The 26,107-nt window shown below is 43.5% G+C and overlaps 1 protein-coding gene across 1 annotated transcript; it reads left to right on the plus strand.

Moving 5' to 3' along the window:
- The first annotated feature begins 1,593 nt into the window (after nucleotides 1-1,593).
- Nucleotides 1,594-4,053, plus strand: EIF1B (eukaryotic translation initiation factor 1B). The gene is made up of 4 exons (XM_061127837.1): nucleotides 1,594-1,891; nucleotides 2,815-2,978; nucleotides 3,195-3,296; nucleotides 3,644-4,053. The coding sequence occupies exons 1-4, from the start codon at nucleotides 1,861-1,863 to the stop codon at nucleotides 3,686-3,688; spliced, it is 342 nt and encodes a 113-aa protein (XP_060983820.1). The 5' UTR covers nucleotides 1,594-1,860; the 3' UTR covers nucleotides 3,689-4,053.
- The last annotated feature ends 22,054 nt before the right edge of the window (nucleotides 4,054-26,107 follow it).

Consider the following 26,107-nt stretch of genomic DNA (forward strand, 5'->3'; position numbering starts at 1 on the left):
ATACTGTGTATAAAGCTTACAACAGGCAAATAGCATGTACTCAATAAATTATCCATTTACTATTATTTCTTATAATAGTAAATTATTTATAACAGTAAATTATCCATTTACTATTATCATAGTTAATCACAAAAGATTTTTAAATCCAGGTTCCTAAACTGGGGTCTGCAGATTGTTGATCCACAGCTAAAACTGTGTGTGGGTGGGGAGGAGGGTGGATTCCTAAAACCGGATGGAAAATAAGACTCCACCTACATTTTCACTAATCTCTAAACAAAAGTTAGCCTTTGCTTCACTATGAATGCTGGCAACATAAAAGTAGTATCTGAAGGATCTATAATTTTGCACCAGTAGAAGTAACTGATATTTTCATATTACACTTCTGATGCTTACAGACATCTCAAAATATTTGTCACCTTTTTGAAATTCCAACCTTTGTGAGATCTGCTGCTAAATCTTCTCAATTAAGGCATTAGTAAAGGAGCAATACTATGTTATCAATGTATTGGTTTTAATTTCAATATATTGTTTCCTTTGTAATCCAACATTTTTTATTTCACGCACTTAAAAGGATTATTCTGAGAATGGGTCCATAGGCTTCACAAGACTGCCGTGGCACAAAACAAAGTTAAGAATCCCTACCTTTCAGTCTATCTCTGCTTACAGAAGGCCAGCCAAGTTTTACAATTGAGCACCTGACTGGGTGAGCCCATTGCCATAGTCTCAGGTTTGTTCTTCTGTTTATAGCTTGCTAGGAAGATATTACTGTTCTGGTGTCTGACTCTTGTCAATCAACCTTCGTGTTCAAGGTTCTGTGTTAAGCTGACAGGTTGATTTTCTGGTGCATTCGGTCGAACTGGGGAATATACGTGACTCCCACTGGATGCCAGGCCCTTGGTGAAGCTGGGCAGTGGTTGTGAAGCGAGGTTCCAGATCAGTAGAATTAGCGTCTCCTGTCAGGTTGTTAGAAACGCAAAAACTGAAGCTCCGGGGTCTATTAATCTGTATTTTAAGCCCTCGGGGAGATGTACGCTAGAGTCTGAGAACCACCGTGGTAGACACTTGGAGGACAGCACAATCCTGGGTAGGAAGCCCCCCACCTCGACCCAACCGGACGAGGCGGGAGATGGGGAAGGGAGGTGATGAGGGGCGGCCATCGAGTCGAAAGCCGGGACTTGGGGCCTTGTTTTGCTCCTGTACCCCGAGTTTAGTTACATTACCCAAGGCCTCGAGGGTGACTGATACAACATTATCCGCCTCCCCTCCCCCGGCCCCGCCAGCACTGACCCCTCCGCGCTGCCACCCTACGGCGAGAAAAGACGAGTCAAGGAGAGTGTGCGAGAGAGCCGGGAGAACACCTCTAGACTACGAGGGTTCCAGCCAGACAGATCAGCAGCCCGCTACACCCTTCCCTGCCCAAGCCACTCGGCGCTGGGGGGCGCACACCTTGCTGGGAATTGAGGTCCCGGAAGCCCACCCGTTCCAGGCTTTCCAGACTGTCTTGCCTCGAGAAAACTACAAGTCCCAGAGTGCTCGGCGCGGGCGGGGTCACGTGGGAGGGGCGGCGGGCGCGGCTAAATAGTCTCCATCGGCCATTTTGTGGGAGAAGCCGCAGCGCCGCCTCTTCTTTCGCGTCTTCGCATCCGTTGCCGCCGCCTCTTCCTCCGCCTCCTCCTTCGCCTCTTCCTGCCTCCTCCCGGCTTCCGCCGCCGCCGCCGCCGCTCAAGCCGCATCCCAGCCCCGGGGCCAAGCGTCTCCGTATTTATTTCCGTTTTTTTCGCCACTGCAGCGTCCTGACACGGTGATCCGGGCGGGCCCCGCAGGAATTTTACCCCCACACCGGCCTCACACTAGTATCGCATGTCCACTATCCAGAACCTCCAATCTTTCGGTAAGAGCGGGTTGCCCCGCCGCCGCCTCCCGCCCGCCGCGTCCTCCGCGCGCGTCTCAGCTGTCCAGCCGCCGCTGCCCGCCCCCGGCGGGGCCGCTCGTCCGCTCCCTGCCTCGCAGGGCCCCCGGTCGCCCTCCCCGCAGCCCGAGTGGGGCTTTGTCTCGGCGCCCGGAAGATGGCGACTGGGCCCCTGGCGACCCCCTCCCTGAGGACGGCCCCCGGAGCCCCGGCCGGGGACCCTGCGCCGCCCCCTGTCCGCTCCCGGGCCGGCCTGCGCCTCGTTTCTGCCTCCTGCCACCTCTGCGACCCCGTGCCGCCCCCAGACCTGCCCTGCTGCTGGCCAGGGGGACGCCGGCCCGGGCCGGGGTATCGGCGTCCATTAGCGGTCGGGGCTGTTTTGTGAGCGGCTCTCGGGGGCATTTAGTAGAAGATGCGGCCGATCAGGCCTCTGATCTGTTATAGGGTAGTGGTCCAGTTCTCTACGTGTAATACTCTTGATTGAGATATATGCATCTTTTTACCAGACAGAGTTACTGTTAAACGATTAGGAGGTCTCTGTGAATCTTTCTGTTATCATCAGAATGTAATCGAGATGACGCACATTTTTTTATAGTGGCTGTAAAATTAAGGTCTTAAAAATCTCAGGATTATGTTCAACGATAACATTATCCACCTGTAAGCGTTTTATCTTCCGCTATTGGTGGGCATACCTGTTTAAAATCTCATTTTGTGAGAGTACCTTAGCGGTTTCATTAATAACCTACGCTTATGACTCCCCCCCTCCCCATCCCCACCTGCAGAAAAAAAGCAGAGGCACTAGAACCTTCTTTGCTGAGTGTCTAGATTGTAGCGAACCATATATCTGGAAATTACTAACTAAAAGATATTTTCCTGCTTTGGATTTTTTTGTATTCCCTTTGCAGACCCCTTTGCTGATGCAACTAAGGGTGACGACTTACTCCCGGCAGGGACTGAGGATTACATTCATATAAGAATCCAGCAACGGAACGGCAGGAAGACACTGACTACTGTTCAGGGCATTGCGGATGATTATGACAAAAAGAAACTTGTGAAAGCTTTCAAAAAGGTAAAGGTGTTAGGAAAGAGAGATTAAAAGGTAGTTATTGAAGCACACCTCTAAGTAGGATTGTGGTCCACACCTTTACTTGACTGTCAGTGTGGGTGAAAATGATTGGACCCAAGGAAACTATGTTCATACTCTTAATTAACATCTAGGTAATCTTAGGGTGAAAATAAAATATCATTGTTATTTGATTCAGTTATGTTGAATCTACTTTTCCAGAAATTTGCCTGTAATGGTACTGTGATTGAACATCCGGAATACGGAGAGGTTATTCAGCTTCAAGGTGACCAAAGAAAAAACATTTGCCAATTTCTCTTGGAGGTGAGTGATTGGGTGCTTTATGTACAGACTTGAGATTGCTTCTGACATTGTATTTAATGGTGACATGAATTATAACTTTATCCTCTTTAGTAAAAAATCATGTGGATGAAGCACATTAGTTGTACTTATTTTGAAGACAGGAGTACCAGTTTATTTTGTCATTAGAATGACCTGATCATTCCTGGGTCCACTGAGGATGTTTTGTGGCATGTCATGATATTCAAATGTGTGTTGAATTTTTATTAGCAGTTGCAATGACCTGTTAACAATGATACTTTTTAATGACTGCTCTGTTTTCTTAGGAATGAATTTATATGTTAGTGATTCTGCTAAATTTTATTTTGTAGGTTGGCATTGTCAAGGAGGAACAGCTTAAGGTTCATGGATTCTAAAATGAACCTAAATACGTGGAGAATTTCTTGAATAATTTTGTTCTCTGACCCAGTTTGGCTGCCTTGTGAAATGATTCTCTGCAGTAAATGGACTTTTCATTTATTTAATCATTCAAACTTCCATTCACATCTGCATGATTACAGAAAACATGGGGTATGTAGGCTAGTAACACATAAGAAAATTGCAGTAAGATGGTAATGAAACCCCGTATTCATCTTAACATGTTTCCAATGGAAAATATTTTGTTTTGAGTGTTTATTTGTTTATTGTTCAGTTTATTACTTTTCACTTGATTAAATGTTTTTTTTTTGTTGTATTAAACCATGTATGTTGCAGCTTAACAATAAAAAAAAAATATCTATGAGTCCTTTTGTGAGCAGTTAGGCTCCCAGATCTAAGCAAGTAATGTACACCTATAGTTTGTCTTTCATAATTGGCGTTCTTATTTTGTTTATTCTTTCTGATTAATTTCAGATGCTGTTAAAGCTAGAGGAGAACCTTTGTTATATGTAATTTTTGTTCTTTACTCACTGACTTAAAAATAAGAGTAGAAACAATGTAAACTCAGTCAAAACCAAGAATTTTTATCAGAAAGTGCTGTTAAATTTTTGAGAAGAAAATGAAACATGGTTTAAGCTTAAGTACTAGCACATAGAGTTCTTTTGGTTCTTTTATTGGTTATGTTACTGGGATGCCAACATAAGTCTGTCTCTGAGTGCCAGACAATAAAGCAGGCTCCTGACATAAATTTAGTCCGAGGTGCTGCCCTGCAAGTGTGGGTGGGTGGTACCACTGTTGTACAGATGGAGAAAGACATTGTTTGGGGTTGGGGTTAACTTCCCTAGAGTGCTAGGAAGTGACAGAGTTGGGGTGCCAACCAAGGGCTTCCAACCAGAGAAGTCATGTTCTTTCACTAAATCCTGGTTTGGTATTTGTTTCACCAGAAGAAGTAAGAACCACAGCATGGGGACTGGGAGTAGTGTGAGAAATAAGAGTTCTTATTTATGAGATTGCTGCTGCTTATCCTCTTTTTGAATTCCAGACTTATGCTTTTTATTGAGCCATCATTATTTGCTCAGTTATACAAGGCTTCCCTTGTGACTCAGATGGTAAAGAATCTGCCTGCAATGCAGGAGACGCGGGTTCAATCCCTGGGTTGGGAAGATCCCCTGGAGAAGGGAATGGATACCTCCTCCAGTATTCTTGCCTGGAGAATTCCACAGACAGAGAGCCTGGCAGGCTACAGTCCAGAGAGTCACAAAGAGCTCGAAGGACTGAGCAGCTAACACTTTCACCAGCTGTGTCCTTAAAACCGTTCAGCCAAGATAGAGAAATGCATCGACAGTAGTCACCCCTTTATCCAAGGAGTATCTACTCCAAGATCCCGAGTGGATATCTGAAACTGCAGATAGTATCAAACCCTATATACACTGTTTTTTCCTATACTAAGTGGTAAATAGCATATACTGTGTGGATATGCTGGAGAAAGGGATGAATCAGGTCTTGCCCATAATGGAGCAGATTGAGATGATTGAGATTCCATCTCATGGTGCCCAGTATTAAACCTATGAACTGTTTATCCCTAGAATTTTCCATCTCATTTTGTTTTGGACCACAGGTAACAAACCACAAAAAGTGAAATCTCAGATAAGGAGGGAACTGTTGGATGGACGTATGCTTTTAAGCTAAATGCAGTGGGATAATGATATGGAAAATGTCACTACATTCTGTTCCAGCTGAATTCTTGCTCATGATTTGATAATACTGCTTTTGGAAAATCAGCCCCACCCGCCCCCCCTCCCAGTTTACCTCTCTGGAGGATACCTGATAGGCTTTGTGACTTTCTCACCCCATCCTACCTCTAAGCGAGAGAGACTAGGAATACTGAGAAGGGAGTACTCCAGGAAACGGTGCCAGAGTTGGTGAGCTTGTTCCTGAAAACAGTCATTTGACCAAGAAGGTGGAGAGGCATGGGAGAATTTTCTAATTTGAGAAATCTTCACTTTTCTACTTGTAACATTTTGTAACCATTCCATGTCACATTGAGAGGTGCTGGGGAAACAAAAAACAATACAGTAGACACATTAACACTTTGAAGTGTTGCTTCATCTAGGGAGATCTGTGAGGCACTGCAGGGAAAAGAACTGTGTTGAGATTGATGGAACAGGAACATAGGCGGATAAGGGAAAGCTTGTTAAACTGTTTCCCTAGAGATAAGCTCTTGGCCTGATCCTTCAGCCTGTGAGCCCCAGATACATGCTGGGACTTGTCACCTATAGGGCAGTCCTCATCCTTAGAGCAAGAACAGTATTGTGTACCCTTGTTATCTTTGAGCAATACAATAGAAATAGCTACACATTTCTACAATTTTACTGAAACCAGTCAAAGTCAATGTCGCCTCAAGTGGGGAAGCTGTCTGACAGGAAGCCTTAAGGATACCTAAGAGCAAAGCTCAGTATTCTTGTCTGCTTCCAGGGCTGCAACACTTGTCTGCAAAAGGGACGAGGTGGTATTGTGGAACAAGTGGGAGAAAACGTCCTACAGACGCAGATATAATACCGAGCCAAGTGGTATCTCCTTGTGCCTCTGTGGGAAGGTTGTGATCTGCGGATTTTTAGTGGTCTGTACTTTGACAGTGCAAAATGAAAACTCTTGCGTAGAGGACTAGTAGATTTGTCCCTGAACCTCTACACTCAGGAGAGGTTTTGGTGAAGCCAATGGGAAACTGACCTTTGGTTGGTTGAGGCACAGCCTGAGTAGACTGCTGCTATAGCAACGATGCCCCCTGCCCTTCGATCTTGGCCCCACAAGAGGCAGAGGAAAACCTGGGGGTTGGGGGTGCCCCCTTCCTGTTGAGGAACTCAAGAGCTGTTCTCTGAACCACCCTAGAAAAAGGGTGGCTCTCATCTTAGGGAAGGAACAGTCCTAGTCCCAATCAGATACACTTAACCAAGATAACTTAAGACGTACAGAATGGTAACAGCCGTCTGTGTGCCTTCTGTTACCAGCTGGGCTCCAGCGAAAGGAATGCGCAGTTAGGGCTTAGGAAGAATTGAGCTCATTAGATTGCCTACACAGACTTGTTCAGTGGGCCTCTGAGGTTTCCCCACACCAAGCCAGAATTGGGCGTGGGAAGGAAATGAGGCAGGCAAGGCCCTGCTGTATCTAAAACCAAAGACAATTCTCACTTGCGGTGGACAGCGACCAGCCACCCTCGCTTGACATGCACCATTGTGCTTGTCTGCGATCACGGGGGCCGAGAGTCGGCGAGTGAGTCAAGCAGGAAGAAATCCACGGAAGGGCGCCTTCAGTATGGATGGCGCCTTTCACGAGGCTATGTGGGCATTTAACTCCCTTTCCATCTGGATAGTAGACGCTTGGAAAAAGAAAAGCCCTGAGCCGGAGAAATGTCTGTCTGTCTTCACTCCTGGAAAACCATTCATGGTGGCAAGAGTGCCAGCAGAGGAGGGAACACCACGCTGTCCTTGGCTGTCCCTAACCCAGGCACGTTATGTCAGGTGACAGGTGGCCTGTGGGGTTCCCTGGCCTACTGTTCAGTCACTTAAGTCATACCCAACTCTTTTGTGACCCCATGGACTAGCCTGCCAGGCTCCTCAGTCTATGGAATTTCCCAGGCAAAAATACTGGAGTGGTTTGCCATTGCCTTCTCCAGGGGCTCTTCCTGATCTAGGGATCGAACCCACATCTCCTGCATCTCCTGCATTGGCAGGCAGATTCTTTACCACTGAGCCACCACGGAAGCCCTCTCTGGTCTTTATGGAGAACATAAACGGCAATTTAAACTCAGCATAGGCGGTGAGGATGTCAGTGTGAGGTGGCCTGTTAGCTCATCAGCCTGATTTTGAATCTAGCAGGGGGAGCAGTAGATCTGTCAATGAACTGAGGGCAGGATCTGAATTGTGGTGCTTTCATCTCAAACCAGTGAACAACCTGCAGACTTCTTTTCATGCCAAAAGCAATTACATAGAGATAAGCACCATTCATTCAGTGTACAAAGGAGACTAAAGTTCAAAGCTAAATTCCCCTACTAGAAATCTAAGTAATCTTGATCCTCCAAGCTGGGCTTCTGCTTCAGCTCTCTGCTCTAGCCTGGAGGGTCTCTGGGCCTACAGGATGATCCAGAAGGAAGCTAGCTGTAACCACTATGTTTGTCTCCATGTGTCTTTCATCCATCATCAGAATCCCAGGCCCACCTCAATTATTGGGCAAGGAACCACATATAGTCTGGACAGTGGAGATAAATCAGAAAGCACTTTAACCCACATCACCCATGACAGATTCCACAGGGAAAGCATCACCAAGGATTTAGAGAATGGTATAATCCCTTGAGGGATTCTGGGTCCATCCTTGGGTCAATTCCCACAGAGTAGGAAATGGCAACCCACTCAAGTATTCTTGCCTGGGAAATCCCATGGACCGAGGAGCCTGGCGGGTTACAGTCCATGGGGTCGCAGAGAGCTGAATGCACCTGAGCACACACACATAACCCCTTGAAGTAGGGAAAGACCCATCTACTCCCTGGTCACTAATGTCCACTCGAAGCACCTAATCGCTATTAACTTGTTAAAAATTCAGGAAACATTAACCTGATACTCAGAAACTATGAGAACCACTAGCAACCTACACAATGGATTAAGGCTGTTGAAATGAAACACCATAGGGTACCAAGGGAATGATTTTATGGAAGTAAGGGCATGGATCAACAGAACTGGTTCCAAATCGGGAAAGGAGTACGTCAAGGCTCTATACTGTCACCTTGCTTATTTAACTTATATGCAAAGTACATCATAAGAAATGCTGGACTGGATGAAGCACAAGCTGAAATATCAATAACCTCAGATATGCAGATGACACCACACTTATGGCAGAAATCGAAGAAGAACTAAAAAGCCTCGATCAAAGTGAAAGAGGAGAGTGAAAAAGTTGGCTTAAAGCTCAACATTCAGAAAACTAAGATCATGGCATCTGGTCCCATCACTTCATGGCAAATAGATGGGAAAACAATGGAAACAGACTATTTTGGGGGGAGGGGGGGCTCCAAAATCACTGCAGATGGTGATTGCAGCCATGAAATTACTTGCTCCTTGGAAGAAAAGCTATGATCAACCTAGACAGCATGTTAAAAAGCAGAGACATTACTTTGCCAACAAAGGTCAGTCTAGTCAAAGCTTTGGTTTTTCCTGTAGTCATGTATGGATGTGAGAGTTGTACCATAAAGAAAGTCAAGTGCTGACAAACTGATGCTTTCAACTGTGGTGTTGGAGAAGACTCTTGAGAGTCCCTTGAACTGCAAGGAGATCCAACCAGTCCATCCTAAAGGAGATCAATCCTGAATATTCATTGGAAAGACTGATGTTGAAGCTGAAACTCCAATACTTTGGCCACCTGATGTGAAGAACGGACTCACTGGGAAAGACCGTGATGCTGGGAAAGATTGAAGGCAGGAGGAGAATGGGGCCAACAAAGGATGAGATGGTTGGATGGCATCACAACTCCATGGGCATTAGTTTGGGTAAACTCTGGGAGTTGGTGATGGACAGGGAAGCCTGGCATGCTGCAGTCCATGGGGTCGCAAAGAGTTGGACATGACTGCGCAACTGAACTGAACTAAACTGAATTGAAAGAGGAAGATGGTAAGAGCAAGTATGCAGTCCTTTACCACCCCCTTGTGGCCACTTAAAAAACTTGTTCGCTCTGGACGGGGAAGCTTTAAGTTGTTGCAGGCATCATTAAAGCATCAGCTGATGGGTTTAATTTTGTCATCCCTCAAATGTTATGCTGAAATTGATCTAGCCAACATTCCTTTATCATTGCAATCCATAGAAATATATTTTGGTTTGCTTTTACCTGGGAGAGATAAGAAAATGCTTTCATAGTCTTGCCCAGGGGATGTATAAAGCCACCTCACCTACTATCTATCCCAGTGTTAATAGAAGGAATTTAATTCAAGTGTAAACAGAGACATCTGTTAATGGCCTCCAGAGAATGGATGATTAAGCTAGAAAACAACCAAGGCTTCTGCTAAATTGTCACCCGTTGGAAAACACAATCTGGAGTTTTACACACACAAGAGACTGACACAGACTTGGTCGTGAGTGTCCAGGAGTCTCTGGCAGAGGCGTGGGTCGGCGGTGGCCTGCTGCAGGGTTGGGGGCACTGAGTGCAGCAGTGTGTGCATGGGAGGTCGCCATTATCTTCATTACCTCCACCATAGTTTGGCCTCAGGTCAAACAACAGGGAGGGTACACAGCCTCGCCCATCAACAGAAAATTGGATTAAAGATTTACTGAGCATGGCCCCAACCATCAGAACAAGACCTAGTTTCCCCCTCAGTCAGTCTCTCCCATCAGGAAGCTTCCATAAGCCTCTTATCCTTTTCCATCAGAGGGCAGACAGAATGAAAACCACAATCACAGAAAACTAACCAAACTGATCACATGGACCACAGCCTTGTCTAACTCAATGAAATTATGAGCTATGCCATGTAGGGCCACCCAAGATGGACGGATCATGGTGGAGAGTTATGACAAAACTGGAGAAGGGAACAGCAAACCACTTCAGTATACCTGCCTTGAGAACCCCGTGAACAGTATGAACAGGCAAAAAGAAAGGACACTGAAAGATGAACTCCCCAGGTCGGTAGGTGCCCAATATGCTACTGGAGATCAGTGGAGAAATAACTCCAGAAAGAATGAAGAGACGGAGCCAAAGCAGAAACAACACCCAGTGTGGATGTGACTGGTGATAGAAGCAAAGTTTGATGCTATAGACAGCAATATTGCATAAGAACCTGGAATGTTAGGTCCACGTGAAGTGAAGTGAAGTTGCTCAGTCATGTCCAACTCTTTGTGATTCCATGGACTGTAGCCTACTGGGCTCCTCTGTCCATGGAATTTTCCAGGTAAGAGTACTGGAGTGGGTTGCCATTTCCTTCTCCAGGGTTAGGTCCATGAGTCAAGGCAAATTGGAAGTGGTCAAACAGGAGATGGCAAGAGTGAACATCGACATTTTAGGAATCAGTGAACTAAAATGGACTGGAATGGGTGAATTTAACTCAGATGACCATTACATATACTTCACACATACACACACACGCCATAAATACATAGTGCCCTTGGTTTAAACCTCTGTCTTGGACCAATACACAGGTGAGTGGGACTTTCTGGCCACTGGAGTCACACCCACTTAGAGGGTCACTTGAATACTAGCAACTTTTGTCTGGGAAAAGTAGTGTCTGGGCTCCCTTAAAGCCCTGACATCCTCAATGATGGCATTCCCTTAGGCCTAAAGAACCCGGAACACGACTCACGTGGCAGATTAACCATTAGTAATATGCTCACTTGGAGAGCCTCTGGCAGATCTCACCTTCACAAGTGAGGGAAGCCTAATGGGAGGCTCATTGGTAGCCTGGAAATTGTTCAGGGATTTGATTCTATGTGAGTCGAGGACGGCATCACAAGAGGGCATCTGACCAGAGAATCTCCCCAGGGAGGTGTTGGCAGGTATAACTTCAGAAAATGTACTCTCTCTAACAATAGATCCTTTGACACTTCCGGATTTTAACCAAGCATTGTCCCTCATTTTCTCACTTCCCTTGCGACAAAAGAAAAAATGTCTAACCTCTTTCCAACACTTGTAACCTAGAGTTCTGAGTACCTTTTGTACATCGGCTCATGTAATTCTCACAGACTTCATGACGCGGCATAGCTTCCCTGGCTTACCATTATAATTATCTCCTTGCAAATACTCTTGTCTCCTTTGATCTTGTCTCCTTCCTTTGTACTCATTTGTCAAAACGCTACCCTTGTTAAACTCACCTCCTGGCTCCGTACCTACACAGGACAGCTGATGGTGGCTGGAGGAAAACAATGGTTCCGCGCCCTTTCCCTTCATCCCCATCCTCCGTCTTACACAGCTGAAGCCTTTGCCTCATCCTTCACTGAGGTATTTGAAACTCCTGCATTTTTCCATCTTCAGATCTTCTCATCTAAGGCAGTGGTGTACTCTCTGTCTTCTTTTCTGTTTATGATGGATGAAGGGTACTTGCTCACTTTAAAACTAAACCCTCAATTTGCATCCTCTTCTCCATGAATTATCACTGTCATTACCCTCCTTTTTCTGAATCATCAACTTCTCCCTCCCTACTGGATCCTTTTCTGTTTTTTTGCTTTTAAAACAAAATATTTATTTTTAATTGGAGGATAATTGCTTTAAAATATAGTGTTGGTTTCTGCTATACATCAGCATGAATCAGCCATAGGTATGCATATGTCCCCTCTCCCTTGAACCTCCCTCCCACCTCCTACCCCATCCCACTCCTCTGCGTTGTCGCAGAGCGCTGGCTTGAGCTCCCTCCATCATACAGCAAATTCCCACTGGCTATTTCATATGTGGCAATTAAACTTCCATGCTCCTCTCTCAACTTGTCCCCCTGTCTCCTTCACCCACTGTGCTCACAAGTCTGCTCTCTAGGTCTGCGTCTCCACTGCTGCCCTACAAATAGGTTCATCATTGCCATTTTTCTAGATTCCATATATATGTATTAATATGTGATATTTGTTTTCCTCTTTCTGACTTACTGCACTCTGTATAATAGGCTCTAGGTTCATCCACCTCATTAGAACTGACTCAAATGCGTCCCTTTTTACATCTGAGTAATATTCCATTGTAAATATGTACCACCCAACTGTATCATTTTCATCAGATACAAATATCCCCTAATATTTCCCATCTTTCAAATTCAGGCCTACCTCCAGAGATATTGTGGTTCTGTTCCAGCCCACTGCAATAAAGTGAATACTGTAATAAGGAGAACATCACCATGCAGCCACTATGAAAACAGTACGGAGGTTCCTCAAAAAGCCAAAAACAGGGTTGCCATATGATCGGGCAAATATCCAGACAAAACTAATTCAGAAAGATCCATGCCCCCTAAGTTCATAGCAGCACTATTTACAATAGCCAAGACATGAAAACAACCCACACATCCATCAGCAGATTAGTGGATAAAGAAGATGTGATCGTTAACATAAACAATGGAATATTAGCTGGTTATACAAGGAATGAAATAATGCCATTTGCAGCAACATGGATGGAGATTATCATACTAAGCAAAGTCAGAGAGAGAAAAAAACCATTTGATATCACTTATATATGGAATCTAAAATACAACGCAAATAAATCTATTTATGAAACAGAAACAGACTCAATGGAATTTTTGGATCTGTCCCCAAAAGCAAAGGCAACAAAAGTGAATATGAACACGTGGGACTACACCAAATTAAAAAGTTTCTGTGCAGAAAAGAAAGCCATCTACAAAATGAAACGGCAACCTAGTGAGTGAGAGAAGATATTTGCAAATCATATATCAAATAAGGGGTTAGTATCCAAAATATATTAAGAATTTAAACAACTTAATAGCAAAAACAATGTAATTTTTGAAATGGGCAGAGGATCTAGATGCTTTCCCAAAGACATAGAGATGGTCAACAGACACATGCAAAGATGTTTAGCACCATTAATTATCAGGGAAATGCAAATCAAAATCACAATGGGATATTGCCTCATACCTGTTAGAATGGCTATTATCATAAAGACAAGAAATAACAATGTTGGAGATGGCATGGAGAAAAGGGAACCCTCATACACTGTGGGAATGTAAATGTGCACAGGCACTATGGAAAACAGTATGCAGGTTCCTCAAAAAATTAAAAATAGAGCTACCATACAATCTAGCAATTCCATTCCTGGATAGTTATCCAAAGAAAATGAAATCAGTAATTTGAAAAGATATATGCACACCTATGTTTACTGCAGCCAAGACATGGACGCACCCTAAGTGTTCATCAATAGATGAATGAATAAAGCTGCTACTCTTTAGTTGCTAAGTCTTGTCCGACTCTTTGCAACCTCATGGACTGTAGCCCTGCCAGGCTCCTCTGTCCATGGCATTTCCCAAGCAAGAATACTGGAGCGGGTTGCCATTTCCTTCTCCAGAACGGGTAAAGAAGATGTGATAAATATACATAGGATGGCATCCTCCTCAAGCTAGATCACTGTCACTGCATGCGTCACTCTCCTCAACTAGTGTCTTTGGAGATAATAAGGTGTTAATGTAATTCTCTGAAGACAGCGCTGCTTTTTCACTTTCTAATTCTCTGTTAGAGTGTGGCAGGGAAATCTTGTGTAAATTAAGTTGGAAAAGAATAGTAGCTGCAGTACCCGCATATGGCCAATAGATGATGTTATTGACCTATTTAAATCCAGTCCTTGCAGCCCCTGGAGAAGGGCATGGCCACCCACTGCAGGATTCTTGCCTAGAGAATCCCATGGACAGGGGAGCCTGGTGGGCTACAGTCCATGGGGTCGCAAAGAGTGGGACATGAGTGAAATGACTTAGAGCAGATAGCACACATTAGTGGTAGTGTTCGTCGCTCAGTCGTGTCTGACTCTTTGTGACCCCATGGACTGGAGCCCACCAGGCTCCCTTGTCCATGGGATTCGCCAGGCAAGAATCCTGGAGTGGGTTGCCATTCCCTTCTCCAGGGGATCTTCCTGACCTAGGGATGGAACTAAGGTTTCCTGCATTGCAGGTGGATTCTTGACCATCTGACACAAGGGAATCCCTTTGCTTGTTTTTTAGTTTGTTTTAGAGAAAAGACCTAAAAGTCAGAAGAAATGGAGAGGTTATACAAAACTGGCTAAACTCTCAAATGCTCCAGGCTCAAGAAAAAAAAAAAAAAAAAAAACACTTTGGTTTAAAAAGTACAGAAAAATGTCCCTCCTGGAATTTATTCCCCTTTGTTGTCATGTCTAAGTGACCTGCTCGGCTATTCCCTGGAGATGCCTCCCTTGGCAGTCACCTGGCTGGCTTGTTTTGGACTGCAGAGGAGCAGGCCTCCTGGAACTCACTTTCAAGGGTTAAAAAAGAGCCTTTGTGTAAATCCATGGCTGATTCATGTCAATGTATGGCAAAAACCACTACAATTTTGTAAAGTAATTAGCCTCCAACTAATGAAAATAAATGAAAGGGGAAAAAAAAGAGCCTTTAGTTGGGAATAATTTTCCACCATAGTGAAATTGAACATGGGAGTGATGATTTCTGAGGGAGATGTATCCTCTTTGGAGCAAATGTAAAGCACTATAACTTTCTGGAATGAAACTTGAATGAATTTCATTTTAACACAATTACATTTTGAGGGCCTTAACTTGTTGAGATCTTCCACCTTCAGGTACTTTTTTTTTAAGGAAATCATCAGAGGGAAGTGTTAGGAACAATGGAAAGGTTTTGATAGTTTTTTTTAACAATAAACTCCCATCTTTCTGAGGGCAAGGACTAACTCTGGCAGGCATCATCTCACTGGCGCCTCCAGCAAGGTAAGGCAGGTGAGCTAAGCCCCATTTCACAGGTGAGGAGACTGCGGCTCCAGGAGCTGCTGGGCCTCATGGAGAGTTCCAGAGCCAGCGTATGACCAGAACAACCCTTGACCTAGAAGGTGCCTTTCTGATGGTCCACTGACCTTTCTGAGCAGTTAGTTCAGCTTGGCAGTGGACCTAACAACCACCCAGCAGTTGGAATAGCATCTCTGTAGCGCCTTCCATACTGGGTTCCATGTACATATCAAAGTGCCTTTCCTTCTTCTTGATTTTGTTTCCCAGCCATGTAGCCCCTCCTGTTGGTGCTCTTACTCAGTCAGCTTTAGGTGGTTTGTGAGGCCTGGACCAGTCCACCCTGTCTCTGCTCTGCACGGAATTCCAAAGCCACCGAACTGGGTGCACCCCCTCCACCCCATGCCCATACCCACAGCAGGGGTGTCATCTGGCTAAGTGCGCCTTGATACCCATGAGAGGCAGGTCTGGCCCCAAGAAACCCTTTCCATCTGGTCTTTCAAAGATGGCTGTGTGAGGGGCCCAGGACAGGGAGTCTGCAAGGCATAGGGACAAATTTGATTATAAACCTGAGAACTACTTTGCATTTGCTACCCCAGACTCTCTCCACACTGGTTCTCTGTGTTTTCATTACCATATTTTTCAGCATCTTTTCATCCCCTTTGCAAGAGAAAAAGAAAGGTGTCCCACAGAAGTGCAGGGGAAACTGATAACACACAAGCCCAGGAGGGAGGTTGATTATTACCCATCTGCACTAACGACCGGAGAGGAAACAGGCAGCCTCATCTACAGTGGAGTTTTACCTTTAATTAAACTTTAATTCACTCATGCTTTGTCCTTGGAGCCACATGCTGCTGGGAATCAGTGCCAAGTAAACTGGACTCAGGCCAAGGCCTCCTGGAAGAACACCCAGAGGCATCACTGAGTAAAAATAGCTTTTCCTGACTATTAAATCCAATGATCTACTCAGGGGGCCAAAGAGAACTCTTCCAAAGGAAGCCCCTGGAGCTGCCTACGGGCAAAAAGACACATGCTTTCAGTAAACAGCCCTACCCCAACACACACACACACTTGAACAAACAGCTTATGCAGTTACCCATTTAAATTCATCTCATCTCTGGTGGAAGCCATTGTTAATACCTTGCATCTATAAAGTTTTCCTTCATAGTGGGATTATACTGTGCATACTGTCTTGGAATCTGATCTTTTTAACTTCATAGCATATCATAAACATTTCCCTATGCCATTAGACATTAAGATGTGATTGGTTACAGTCACACTGTATTTCCCATAGATGCCAGCACTAGCATATTATATATCCCATCCCACGTGCTCTTTCTACAGTGTGACACTGACATGACTCTATCAAGAGGTGGGGTCTGTGTTTCCTTCTTTTCAACCCTGCCAGGCTTTCGTAACTGCTGCGGTAAGGAGAATGTGTCATAGATGACGCTGTGTGATTTGCACAGCAGGTCATAAAAGGCAATATGGCTTCTGCCTGACTCTCCTTCTTTTTTTTCAGTCTCGGAACCAAGACACCACCTTGTGAGGAAGTCCAAGCTGCATGGAAAAGCCACACGTGACTGTTCCAGCTGACATACCCAGTTGGGCTCTAGCTAATTATCAGCATCCGCCAACATGAGAGCAAACAAACCTTCATATTATTCCAGCCTTTAAGTTCTCCAGCTGAGGGCCCAGACATGGACATGGAGCAGAGATGAGCCATCTCCAGTCTGTCCACAAAAAAACCATGAGTGATGATAAAGGATATGGTTAGATAACTAAATAGTGTTGCATTGCATAATTCCCCTTTTTTGGGCTCCTGGTTGTCTCCGGTTTTTTTGCTGTTGTTGTTGTTATTATAAATAACACTGAAATGGGTCTCCATATAGTTGATTCTTTGCCTAATTAATCATCTGTATCTTAGGAATAAATTTAGAGATGTGCAATAACTAGGTCAAAAGCTATGATCATTTTACCAGGAAGCAATGACTGAGTCAATGTGCACTCCCACCAGTTGTATATGAGAATATGAGAAAGCATCCAGTGAGTTATTCTTAGTCACCATCCTCTGGCAACTTCACTTTTCTTTTCCTCAGATTGACATCTCCAACCTCTGTTTGTCACATTTTTAAGTCTATAATTCTGGGGTTCAGAAACAAATTACTGGATGCCATCTTGGGAGTTGCTCATGTCCAGGAGTGGAAGGGAACTGCTGGTGGTGGGAACCTGGGGCCCAGCAGCTTTGCTCAGAACAAAGGGTCCTAGGGGCTGTCAAGGCTGATCACACTACAGACCAGAGGCTTTTTCTGCCCTGATGAAGCATGAATTGTATTGCAGTTAGTCCCAGCTTGAGGCAAGAGGGCTGGCCTTTTATACTCATGTCAATCACTCATTGGCTGTGTGCTGCCCTGGGCAGGCTGGGGGTATAATAGTACAGGCCAGACAGCCCCTGTCTGGCAGACTAACTCTCTGAAGGGAGCAGTTGTGAAGAATTAATCATCAACACTCCCAGCTTCTGGGGTTGTGTCCAGTGGATAGGTAGAGGCATCTGGGTGTGACACGGACAATGTCCACTACAGAGAGGATGATGCTGACTACATTTTTCATTATGAAAAGTGTAATGCCTATTTATGCATTGGACAGTAGGTTTTATTCAATTAGTATTTAATTATTCAATTAGTTAAACAATAAGATCAAACAGCAAAATAATATCAAGATTAATATCATATGGGGAGATGAATTAAAATCATCTTTAAGCCTTTTGTAGGATCTTGGTGATTCTTTTAGGGAAAATAATAAGAAAATTAAATCCACATTGTTAAGCTGAGTCTTTCTCAGCAATGCCCAGGGTAGTGAGGCAATCTAAGGGAATGAGGTTGAATACTGTAAATTGTGCTTGGTAGCTGAAGAGTGACACATTTACCAGGAAATCTTTTCGTCCTAAAAATGGAATGTCAGGACAATTACAGCCATTAATCACTAAATGTAATTAAATATCTAAATTATCTAACTAAATGTAACTAAAAGCGTATAAGAGAACAAAATGGGAGTTGAAAATTCCAAAACTAGTTTGTCAGTAATGGACAAAAGATTATGTCTTTTGGGACAGCCATTGCAGATAAACAATGAGCACTATTGGTCCAAATCTTATGCTTTCTTCAATTTAAATTGACTTTGCTCATTAGGAATCACAGTCCCATTGACTGCAAAAACTTTAAAGCATTAAGGAGATGTTGAACCATTAACTGCTTGCTTAGAAAGACAACTCAAAGCCTTGGGAGCCCAGAGTGAGCAGTCCTACTGTGGTCAGGGCAGAGGGCTGGAGGTCTGCACCACCGTGAGAAATGACCCAGCTCAGTTCTGTTTTGATGAACTAAAACAAACACAGCCCACGTCCCCTGTGCACACAGAGCTTACTGTCTTCCTTAACATGACTTCAGTATTCCATTGCATGCATTAGTATAACTGCTATGCCAGGAGACTTCTCAGGAAAGTAACGTGAAAGTTCATTACGTGAACCTCTCAAAAGACACAGCAATGCCTCTAAAAGAACCATCAACAGACAGCTTACTCCCTAAGATTCTTCGAATCTCTCACCTCAAAGTGCTCACCTTGCTGTCCCACCAATTCTAAACCATTAGTTATGTGTGAAACACATCGCCAGTCCAGGTTGGATGCATGAGACAGGGTGCTCAGGGCTGGTGCACTGGGATGACCCTGAGGGATGAGAAGGGGAGGGTGGTGGGAGGGGGGTTCACATGTACACCCATGGCTGATTCATGTCAATATTTATGTGACAAAATTTTACAATACTGTAAAGTAATTAGTCTCCAATTAAAGTAAATAAATTTTTAAAAAATAAGCCATTAGTCATGACTTTTACCCAATCCTGATCCAGCAGCACACTGAAAGACCTGCTTTGATAAAACTTTCAGTTCTCAGTGAGACCCAGCTTTGCCTTTGCCCCTTGGAGACAGAGCTGAAGTCCCGTTGCAGCGCTGTTGGTGTTCCCCCTTCCACAGTGAGCGATCAGTTTAGCGTTGTCTTAGCAACAGGCTGTGTTGGCGATATTTGGGGAGCTTGCATTTGATGGCTTTTAATCACTATAGCTTTTCTCAGGCCTAAATCTATTCTTTGCTTATCTCTCATCTTCCATCTCTTACTCTCATTTCTTTCCCTGTCCTTAATATTGTGTTTTCTATTTTACTCTAAGTCCGCTCAAAGAAAACAACATGGAGATAAATAAATTTTAAAAATAGAGGACAGAGAAAGACAAATATCATATGACAGCACTCATATGTGGAATTTAACTTCTAAAAAATTACATAAGTGAACTTATTTAACAAACAGAAACAGACTCACAGATTCTGAAAACAAACTGATGATTACCAAAGGGAAAAACATGGAGAGAGGTATAAATTAGGAGTCTGGGATTAACATACACACACTACTAGACAGTACATAAAAGAGATAATCAGCAAGGACCTACTGTATAGCACAGGGAACTCTACTCAATATTCTGTAATAATCTATATGGGAAAATAGTTCAAAAGGAATGAACATATGCATCTGTATAACGGAATCACTATGTTGTCCACCTGAAACTGACACAACATTGTAAGTCAACTATATACTCCAATAAATGTTTTTAAGGAAGATCAAACCTATACACAAATTTTGTAAATTTTAAACCAAAAAAAATTGGTAGAAAAAATATAGAAGTAAATCATTATGCATCTAGCATTAAAGCTTTGAAATATATAAAACAAAAATGGTAGATATACATGTGCAAATGGACAAATCCACAATCTCTATGACAAAATTTAAAATATCAGAAATTGACAAGAGTAGATACAAATGAAGAATTTAGAATATTTGAATAATAATTAACAATATACAGTAAATATTATAACCTCAAAACAAATAATATATTGCCTCCCCTTGATTCACTTTCTACACTTGACCTCCATGACCCCTCCTCTGTTTCCTCACACTTCACTGGTGCCTCTTTCTCAGTCCTTTGCCTGTTCCTCCACGCTCCCAGATTTAACACGTGTGTGCTACATGGTTTAGTCCTTGGGCTCTTCTTCCCTCCAACCACACTCATTCCCTAAGTGACCTCATCTAGTCTCTTGGCTGTAAATAGCAACCACCTCCTGACAGTTCCGACGGCTTCCGTGGTGGCTCAGACACTAAAGAATCTGCATGCAATGCAGGAGACCTGGGTTCAATCCCTGAGTAGGGAAGATCCCCTGGAGAAGGAAATGGCAACCCACTCCAGTATTCTTGCCTAGAGAATTCCATGGACGGAGGAGCCTGGTGGGCTACAGTCCACAGGGTCGTGAAGAGTCAGACACGACTGAGCAACTAACACTTTCACTTTCACTTAATTGACAGTTCCTAAATTTATATCTCATTCCCAGCCCTCTCTCCCAAATCCCATATTCATGGATCCAATTAGCTACTCGAAACATCTCTAATTTAGCATTTCAGAAGTTGAGTTCCCGATCTCCAGCTCCCAACATGACCCATCTACAGTCTTCTGCATCTCAGTGAATGGCAGCTCTAGAAAGCCACTCAAGCCAAAACCTTGGCACAGTCCTGGACTTCTCTCTACGATTCTCCATCACCAAACTGTCAGGAAACCCCACTGACTCTACTTTCAAAACATATCCTCAATCCACCTCTCTTCATCTCTACTGCTGTCACCCTGATCCAAGCCCCCATCATCTCCCACCTGAACAATCTCAATAACCTCCTAGGCACCTCCTGGCCTCCACTCTTGTTCCCCTACAGTCAAATCTACATAAAGTAATCAAGGTTACTTCTGAAAAACTGAGACTGTGGCATCTTTCTATCCAAACCCACTTCACTAAGGGTTCAAGTCCTGCAAAACCCTACAAAGCCTTTCAGGAAGTGTGCACACCTGCATACACACATATACATACATACCTCCTCTACCCTCACACTTCAAGTAGGCCTTCCCTGACCACCCTACATTAAATTGTGATCTGTGCCCCCACCCTGTATTCCCCATCCTACTTTACTATTTTGTCCCTTTCCATAGCACACGTAACGTTACTTTATAATTTGTTTATTCTATGTGAATATTGCTTTCACTTGTGTCCTCTCACTTAAATTAAAACTCCACAAGGGTAAGGATGTTTATTTTGTTCACTGATAACATCCTAAGAATTTGAAACTGAGTGGCCACTTAGGCTCTCACTAAATATTTGTTGAATGAATATGCACTTTCTCATGCTAGGATGAACATTCACAAATTTTGACCATTAGGCCACACAGGGAATGTTGACAAATTTCAAAAAGTGGGAATTATAATGACCAAAGTGCAATATAATCATAAGTTAATAACTAAATAGTGTTTTAAAAATCTTTCCTCTTGGACATTTTAAAATACTTCCGATGTCTTTCTTTTCTTCTTCCTTTCTCTCTCTCTGCCTTAGCTGCCTTGTAACCACCTAACAAATCTGTGACTCCCCAAGGATACTCTGTGTTTTGTTCTACCAACAGCCACTCACACCCTAACACAGACCATAGCCTGTTCATGAACTCATCGGCTCAATGATTGAGAAAATTGCCAAGGAGGTGATGCACAGGTTCTGCACAGAGACAGTGAGTACTCTGATACAATCTAAGATGGGATGTGTCCTGCAGAAGGGAGTCAGGCAAAGAGCCCACACCTGGAGACTGGACTGGGCTTTTCACAATGGCTCATGAGCACTGGTCTATCTCTGTGTAAGATGTTTATGTGGTCCCTGTGTCTCCAAGAGTAGCTGTGAGCATGGGACTTCTGATCCTTATCATGTTCTCATTCATTTTACTTTACTGAATACACTTTTAAAATTAAAGTATAACATACATTAAGAGAAATGTATGAATCATAAAACAGATAGCTCTGCTATGGACCAAATTGTATTCTCCTCACAGAAAATTCATATCTTAAAGCCTTAGTTTCCAATGTGAGTGTATTTGGACATAGGGCCTATGAGGAGATGATAAAGGTTAAATGAGGTCATAAGGGTGGGGCCCTAATCCTATAGGATTGGCATCCTTATAAGAAGGGGAAGACCTGGGTATCTATCCAGAGTGAGTGAGTGAAAGTTGCTCAGTCATGTCTGACTCTTGGTGACCCCATGAACTATACAGTCCATGAATTCTCTAGGCCAGAATACTGGAGTGGGTAGCCGTTCCCTTCTCCAGGGGATCTTCTGAACCCAGGGATTGAACCCAGGTCTCCCACATTGTAGGTGGATTCTTTACCAGTTGAGCTACCAGGGAAACCCTGGGCATATATCCAGAGAAAACCATAATCTGAAAGGACAGATGCACCCCAGCGTTCACTGAAGCACTGTTTCCAATAGCCAAGACAGGGAAGCAACCTAAATGTCCATTGATAGGAGGAACAGATAAAGAAGATGTGGTACACATATACAATGAAATATTACTCGGCCATAAAAAGGCATGGAACGCCATTTGCAGCAACATGGATGGACCTAGAGGTCATCATACAGAGAAAGGCAAATATAAGATAGAGAAAGGCAAACAGAGAAAGGCAAATATAAGATATTCCTTACATGTGGAATCCCAAAAAATATGGTACCAATGAAATTATTTACAAAACAGAAATTGAGTCACAGATGTAGAAAACAAACTTATGGCTACCAGGGAGTGTGGGGGGAAGGAATAAATTGGGAGATTGGGGCTGACATAGACACACTACTATTCATAAAATAGATAACTAATAAGGACCCAGAAGGGCTTCCCAGGTGGCGCTAGTGGTAAAGAACCCACCAACGTAGGAGACATAAGAGATGTGGGTTTGATCCCTTGGTTGGAAAGATCCCCTGGAGGAGGGCATGGCAACCCACTCCAGTATACTTGTCTGGAGAGTCCCATGGACAGAGGAACCTGGTGGGCTACCATCCATAGACTCACAAAGAGTCGGACACAACTGAAGCAACTTAGACGCATGCAGGCAAGGATCCAGAAGCCTTCATTATCTCCCCTCCCAGTCCTCTTCCTTCCAAAAGTTAGTCAATATACTAATGTCTAACATCATAGATCAGTTTTGCCTATTTGGGGTTTTTAACTAAACAGAACCATATAGAGATTAAAGTCCATTTTTCTAAACAATTCCTACTCTAAGTACCAAAAAAAAAAAAGGGGAAACTACAAATTATTATATTAGAAATAAAAGCACACACACACATTAGGATTAGCAACAGGGAAACAATTATAAATATGGAAGAGTTTTCTTTTTTAATCTATCCTTCTTTATAACTTTATTTGTTTACTGTCTGTGCTGGGTCTACATTTCTGCGAGGGCTTTTGCCTAGTTGTGGAGAGCGGGCCTTTCATCTGGGTGGCTTCTCTGTTGTAGAGCAAAGGCTCCAGGGCGTGTGGGTTTCAGCAGTTGTGGCACATGGACTCAGCAGTTGCAGGTTCCAGGCTCTGGAGCACAGGCCCAATAGTCACGGCTCACAGCTTAGTTGCCCCAGGGCATATGGGATCTTCCCAGATCAGAGACTGAGCCTGCGTCTCCTGTATAGGCAGGCAGACTCTTTATCACCCAGCCACCAAGGAAGCCCTTTTGAAGAGTTTTCTAAAGGATGCATCAATGATGTGAAACTTTATATGAATAAATAAGGAAAACTAGAGCAAATAAATAATTTATAGGGCAGCAATTCCCTGGTGGCTCAGCTGGTAAAGCACCTGCCTGCAATGCAGGAGACCTGGGTTCAATCCCTGGGTCGGGAAGATCTCCTGGAGAAGGAAATGGCAACCCACTCCAGTATTCTTGCCTGGAAAATCCCATGGATGGAGAAGCCTGGTAGGCTACAGTTCATGGGGTCGCAAGAGCCGGATGCGACTTCACTTTCACTTTCACTTTCTTTCATGGATGATAAAAGGGCTCCCCTCCGACCCAGTGGTTCAGTGGTAAAGAACCTGCCTGCCAGTACAGGAGACCAGGGTTCGATCCCTGGGTTGGAAAGATCCCCTGGAGAAGGAAATGGCAACTCACTCCAGTATTCTTGCCTGGAAAATCCCATGGACAGAGAAGCCTGGAGGGCTACAGCCCATGGGGTCACAAAAGTGTCGGACATGACTTAACGACTAAACAACAACATAGATGATACAAGTGATTTAAGAAAAATAAAACAACCTGAAAAGAAAAAGCAAAGATCTACCCTAAACAAGGCAACTGGGGCTAAATAATTAAATAGAACCAGTGGATTTTCATATTACATAAATTGTTCTACAGCATAGGAAAAGATGGACATCTCCCCACTTATGAACCTCGCATAAATCTGATACCAAAATCGATGAATTAGAAGAAGGAGATCTGTTTATTTTACTTAGGAATATGTATGAAAAAGTATCCTAATAAAATACTAGCAAATTAAATTCAGCAGTGGATTGAAAGAATAATATATTGTGGGTTTACTCTAGAAATAGATGATTGAACATTAAGATATTTATTACTGCAATTCGACACAGAGATTAAAGGGGGAAAATATCATTATCTCACTATATGCTGACAAAATTCAATACTATTCTTACATTAATTTTTTAAAAAGCATCTCCTAGCAAAACAGATATTAAAGGAAACTTCCTTAACTTGATGATGGATATCTTCCAGAAATTTGCAGCCAGCAAAAAAGGGAGGAGCAGTCAGACACAGCTGAATGCAAAGAAGAAGGATTTGGGGGTTTTATTTTTAAATTTTAAGTTAAGTTATTTATTAGTAGATAATGTCTCATGCTTAAAATTCAAAAGACATTAAAGGGTATAGAGTCAAAACCTCTCTCCCCGCCCATTCTCCAGTCACCCATTTACCCTCTCTGTTATTACATTCTTGGTTATTTTTCCAGAGATATCTTTCTGTGCATTTGCAAAAAAAAAAAAAAAAAAGTGTAAGTACTTTTTAATACATTGACAGAAAACACCAGTCCTCTTTAGCAGTATATAGATGGTTTCATATCAATACATAAAATGCTTCTTCATTCTTTTTTTCTGACTAAAAATTCTTACCTTGGGTAAATATATCTTAAATTTGTTCAACTAGCACTCTGCTGAGAAATACTTAGGTTGTTCCAAACCTTTGCTATGACAAACATGCTGTGGTTAATAAGCTCTGTATGTGTGTCATTTTGTGCATGTGTGAATGTGCATGTAGGACTGTGTACTAAAAAATTTGCCTCTTTCCAAAGAGATGGTGTGGCTTTTACCTTCAGCTTCTGGAGGGTTTGGGATGTGTGAGAGGTCAGACTTTTCATGGTAAGTTAGGAGAAGGAGAAATGGAAGATCGCAAGCTTCCTCTTCAGACAAATTTACATCAGGAAGCAACACATAAAGAAGTGGAGGATCTTGAATCCTTTCTTCTCTCAGAAATCCCTTGGTTCCACCCAGGAGCATGAGTACCCGGTTTTGAAGATGGCACTCTACCGCCCCATGATTTTGTCATGTCCTGTTCCACTTTGCTCTTGATGTGGCCACCATCTGTCTCTACTTCCTCAACCCCTATGCTTATCTCTTGCCTCAAACACCTCTGAGAATACTCTCCCCACTTCCTTGCCTTTAACCCCCTGGTGTCTACCAGGGTGCTCCCCACCATGACATTTTATTCTCTCACAATCCATGGTAGGGTTATTTTTTTTCTCCCCACCCTCTTATAAAAAACTCTGCTCTGTTCCTGGTGGGAATATAATTTGGGACAATCTCTATGGGGCCATCTTATTCATCTTGACCAAATTTGCAAATGCACATATTTCTGACTCAGAAACTCTACTTACAGGGTCTTATACTTGTGAGGGGTTTAAGGCCGACTCGAAGAAGGCAATGGCAACCCACTCCAGTGTTCTTACCTGGAGAATCCCTGGGATGGCGGAGCCTGGTGGGCTGCCGTCTATGGGGTCGCTCAGAGTCGGACACGACTGAAGCGACTTAGCAGCAGTAGCAGTAGGGCCAACTACAAGCTTAAAGTA

Source organism: Dama dama, chromosome 24 (genome assembly GCF_033118175.1).
Source record: "Dama dama isolate Ldn47 chromosome 24, ASM3311817v1, whole genome shotgun sequence".
NCBI lineage: Eukaryota > Metazoa > Chordata > Mammalia > Artiodactyla > Cervidae > Dama > Dama dama.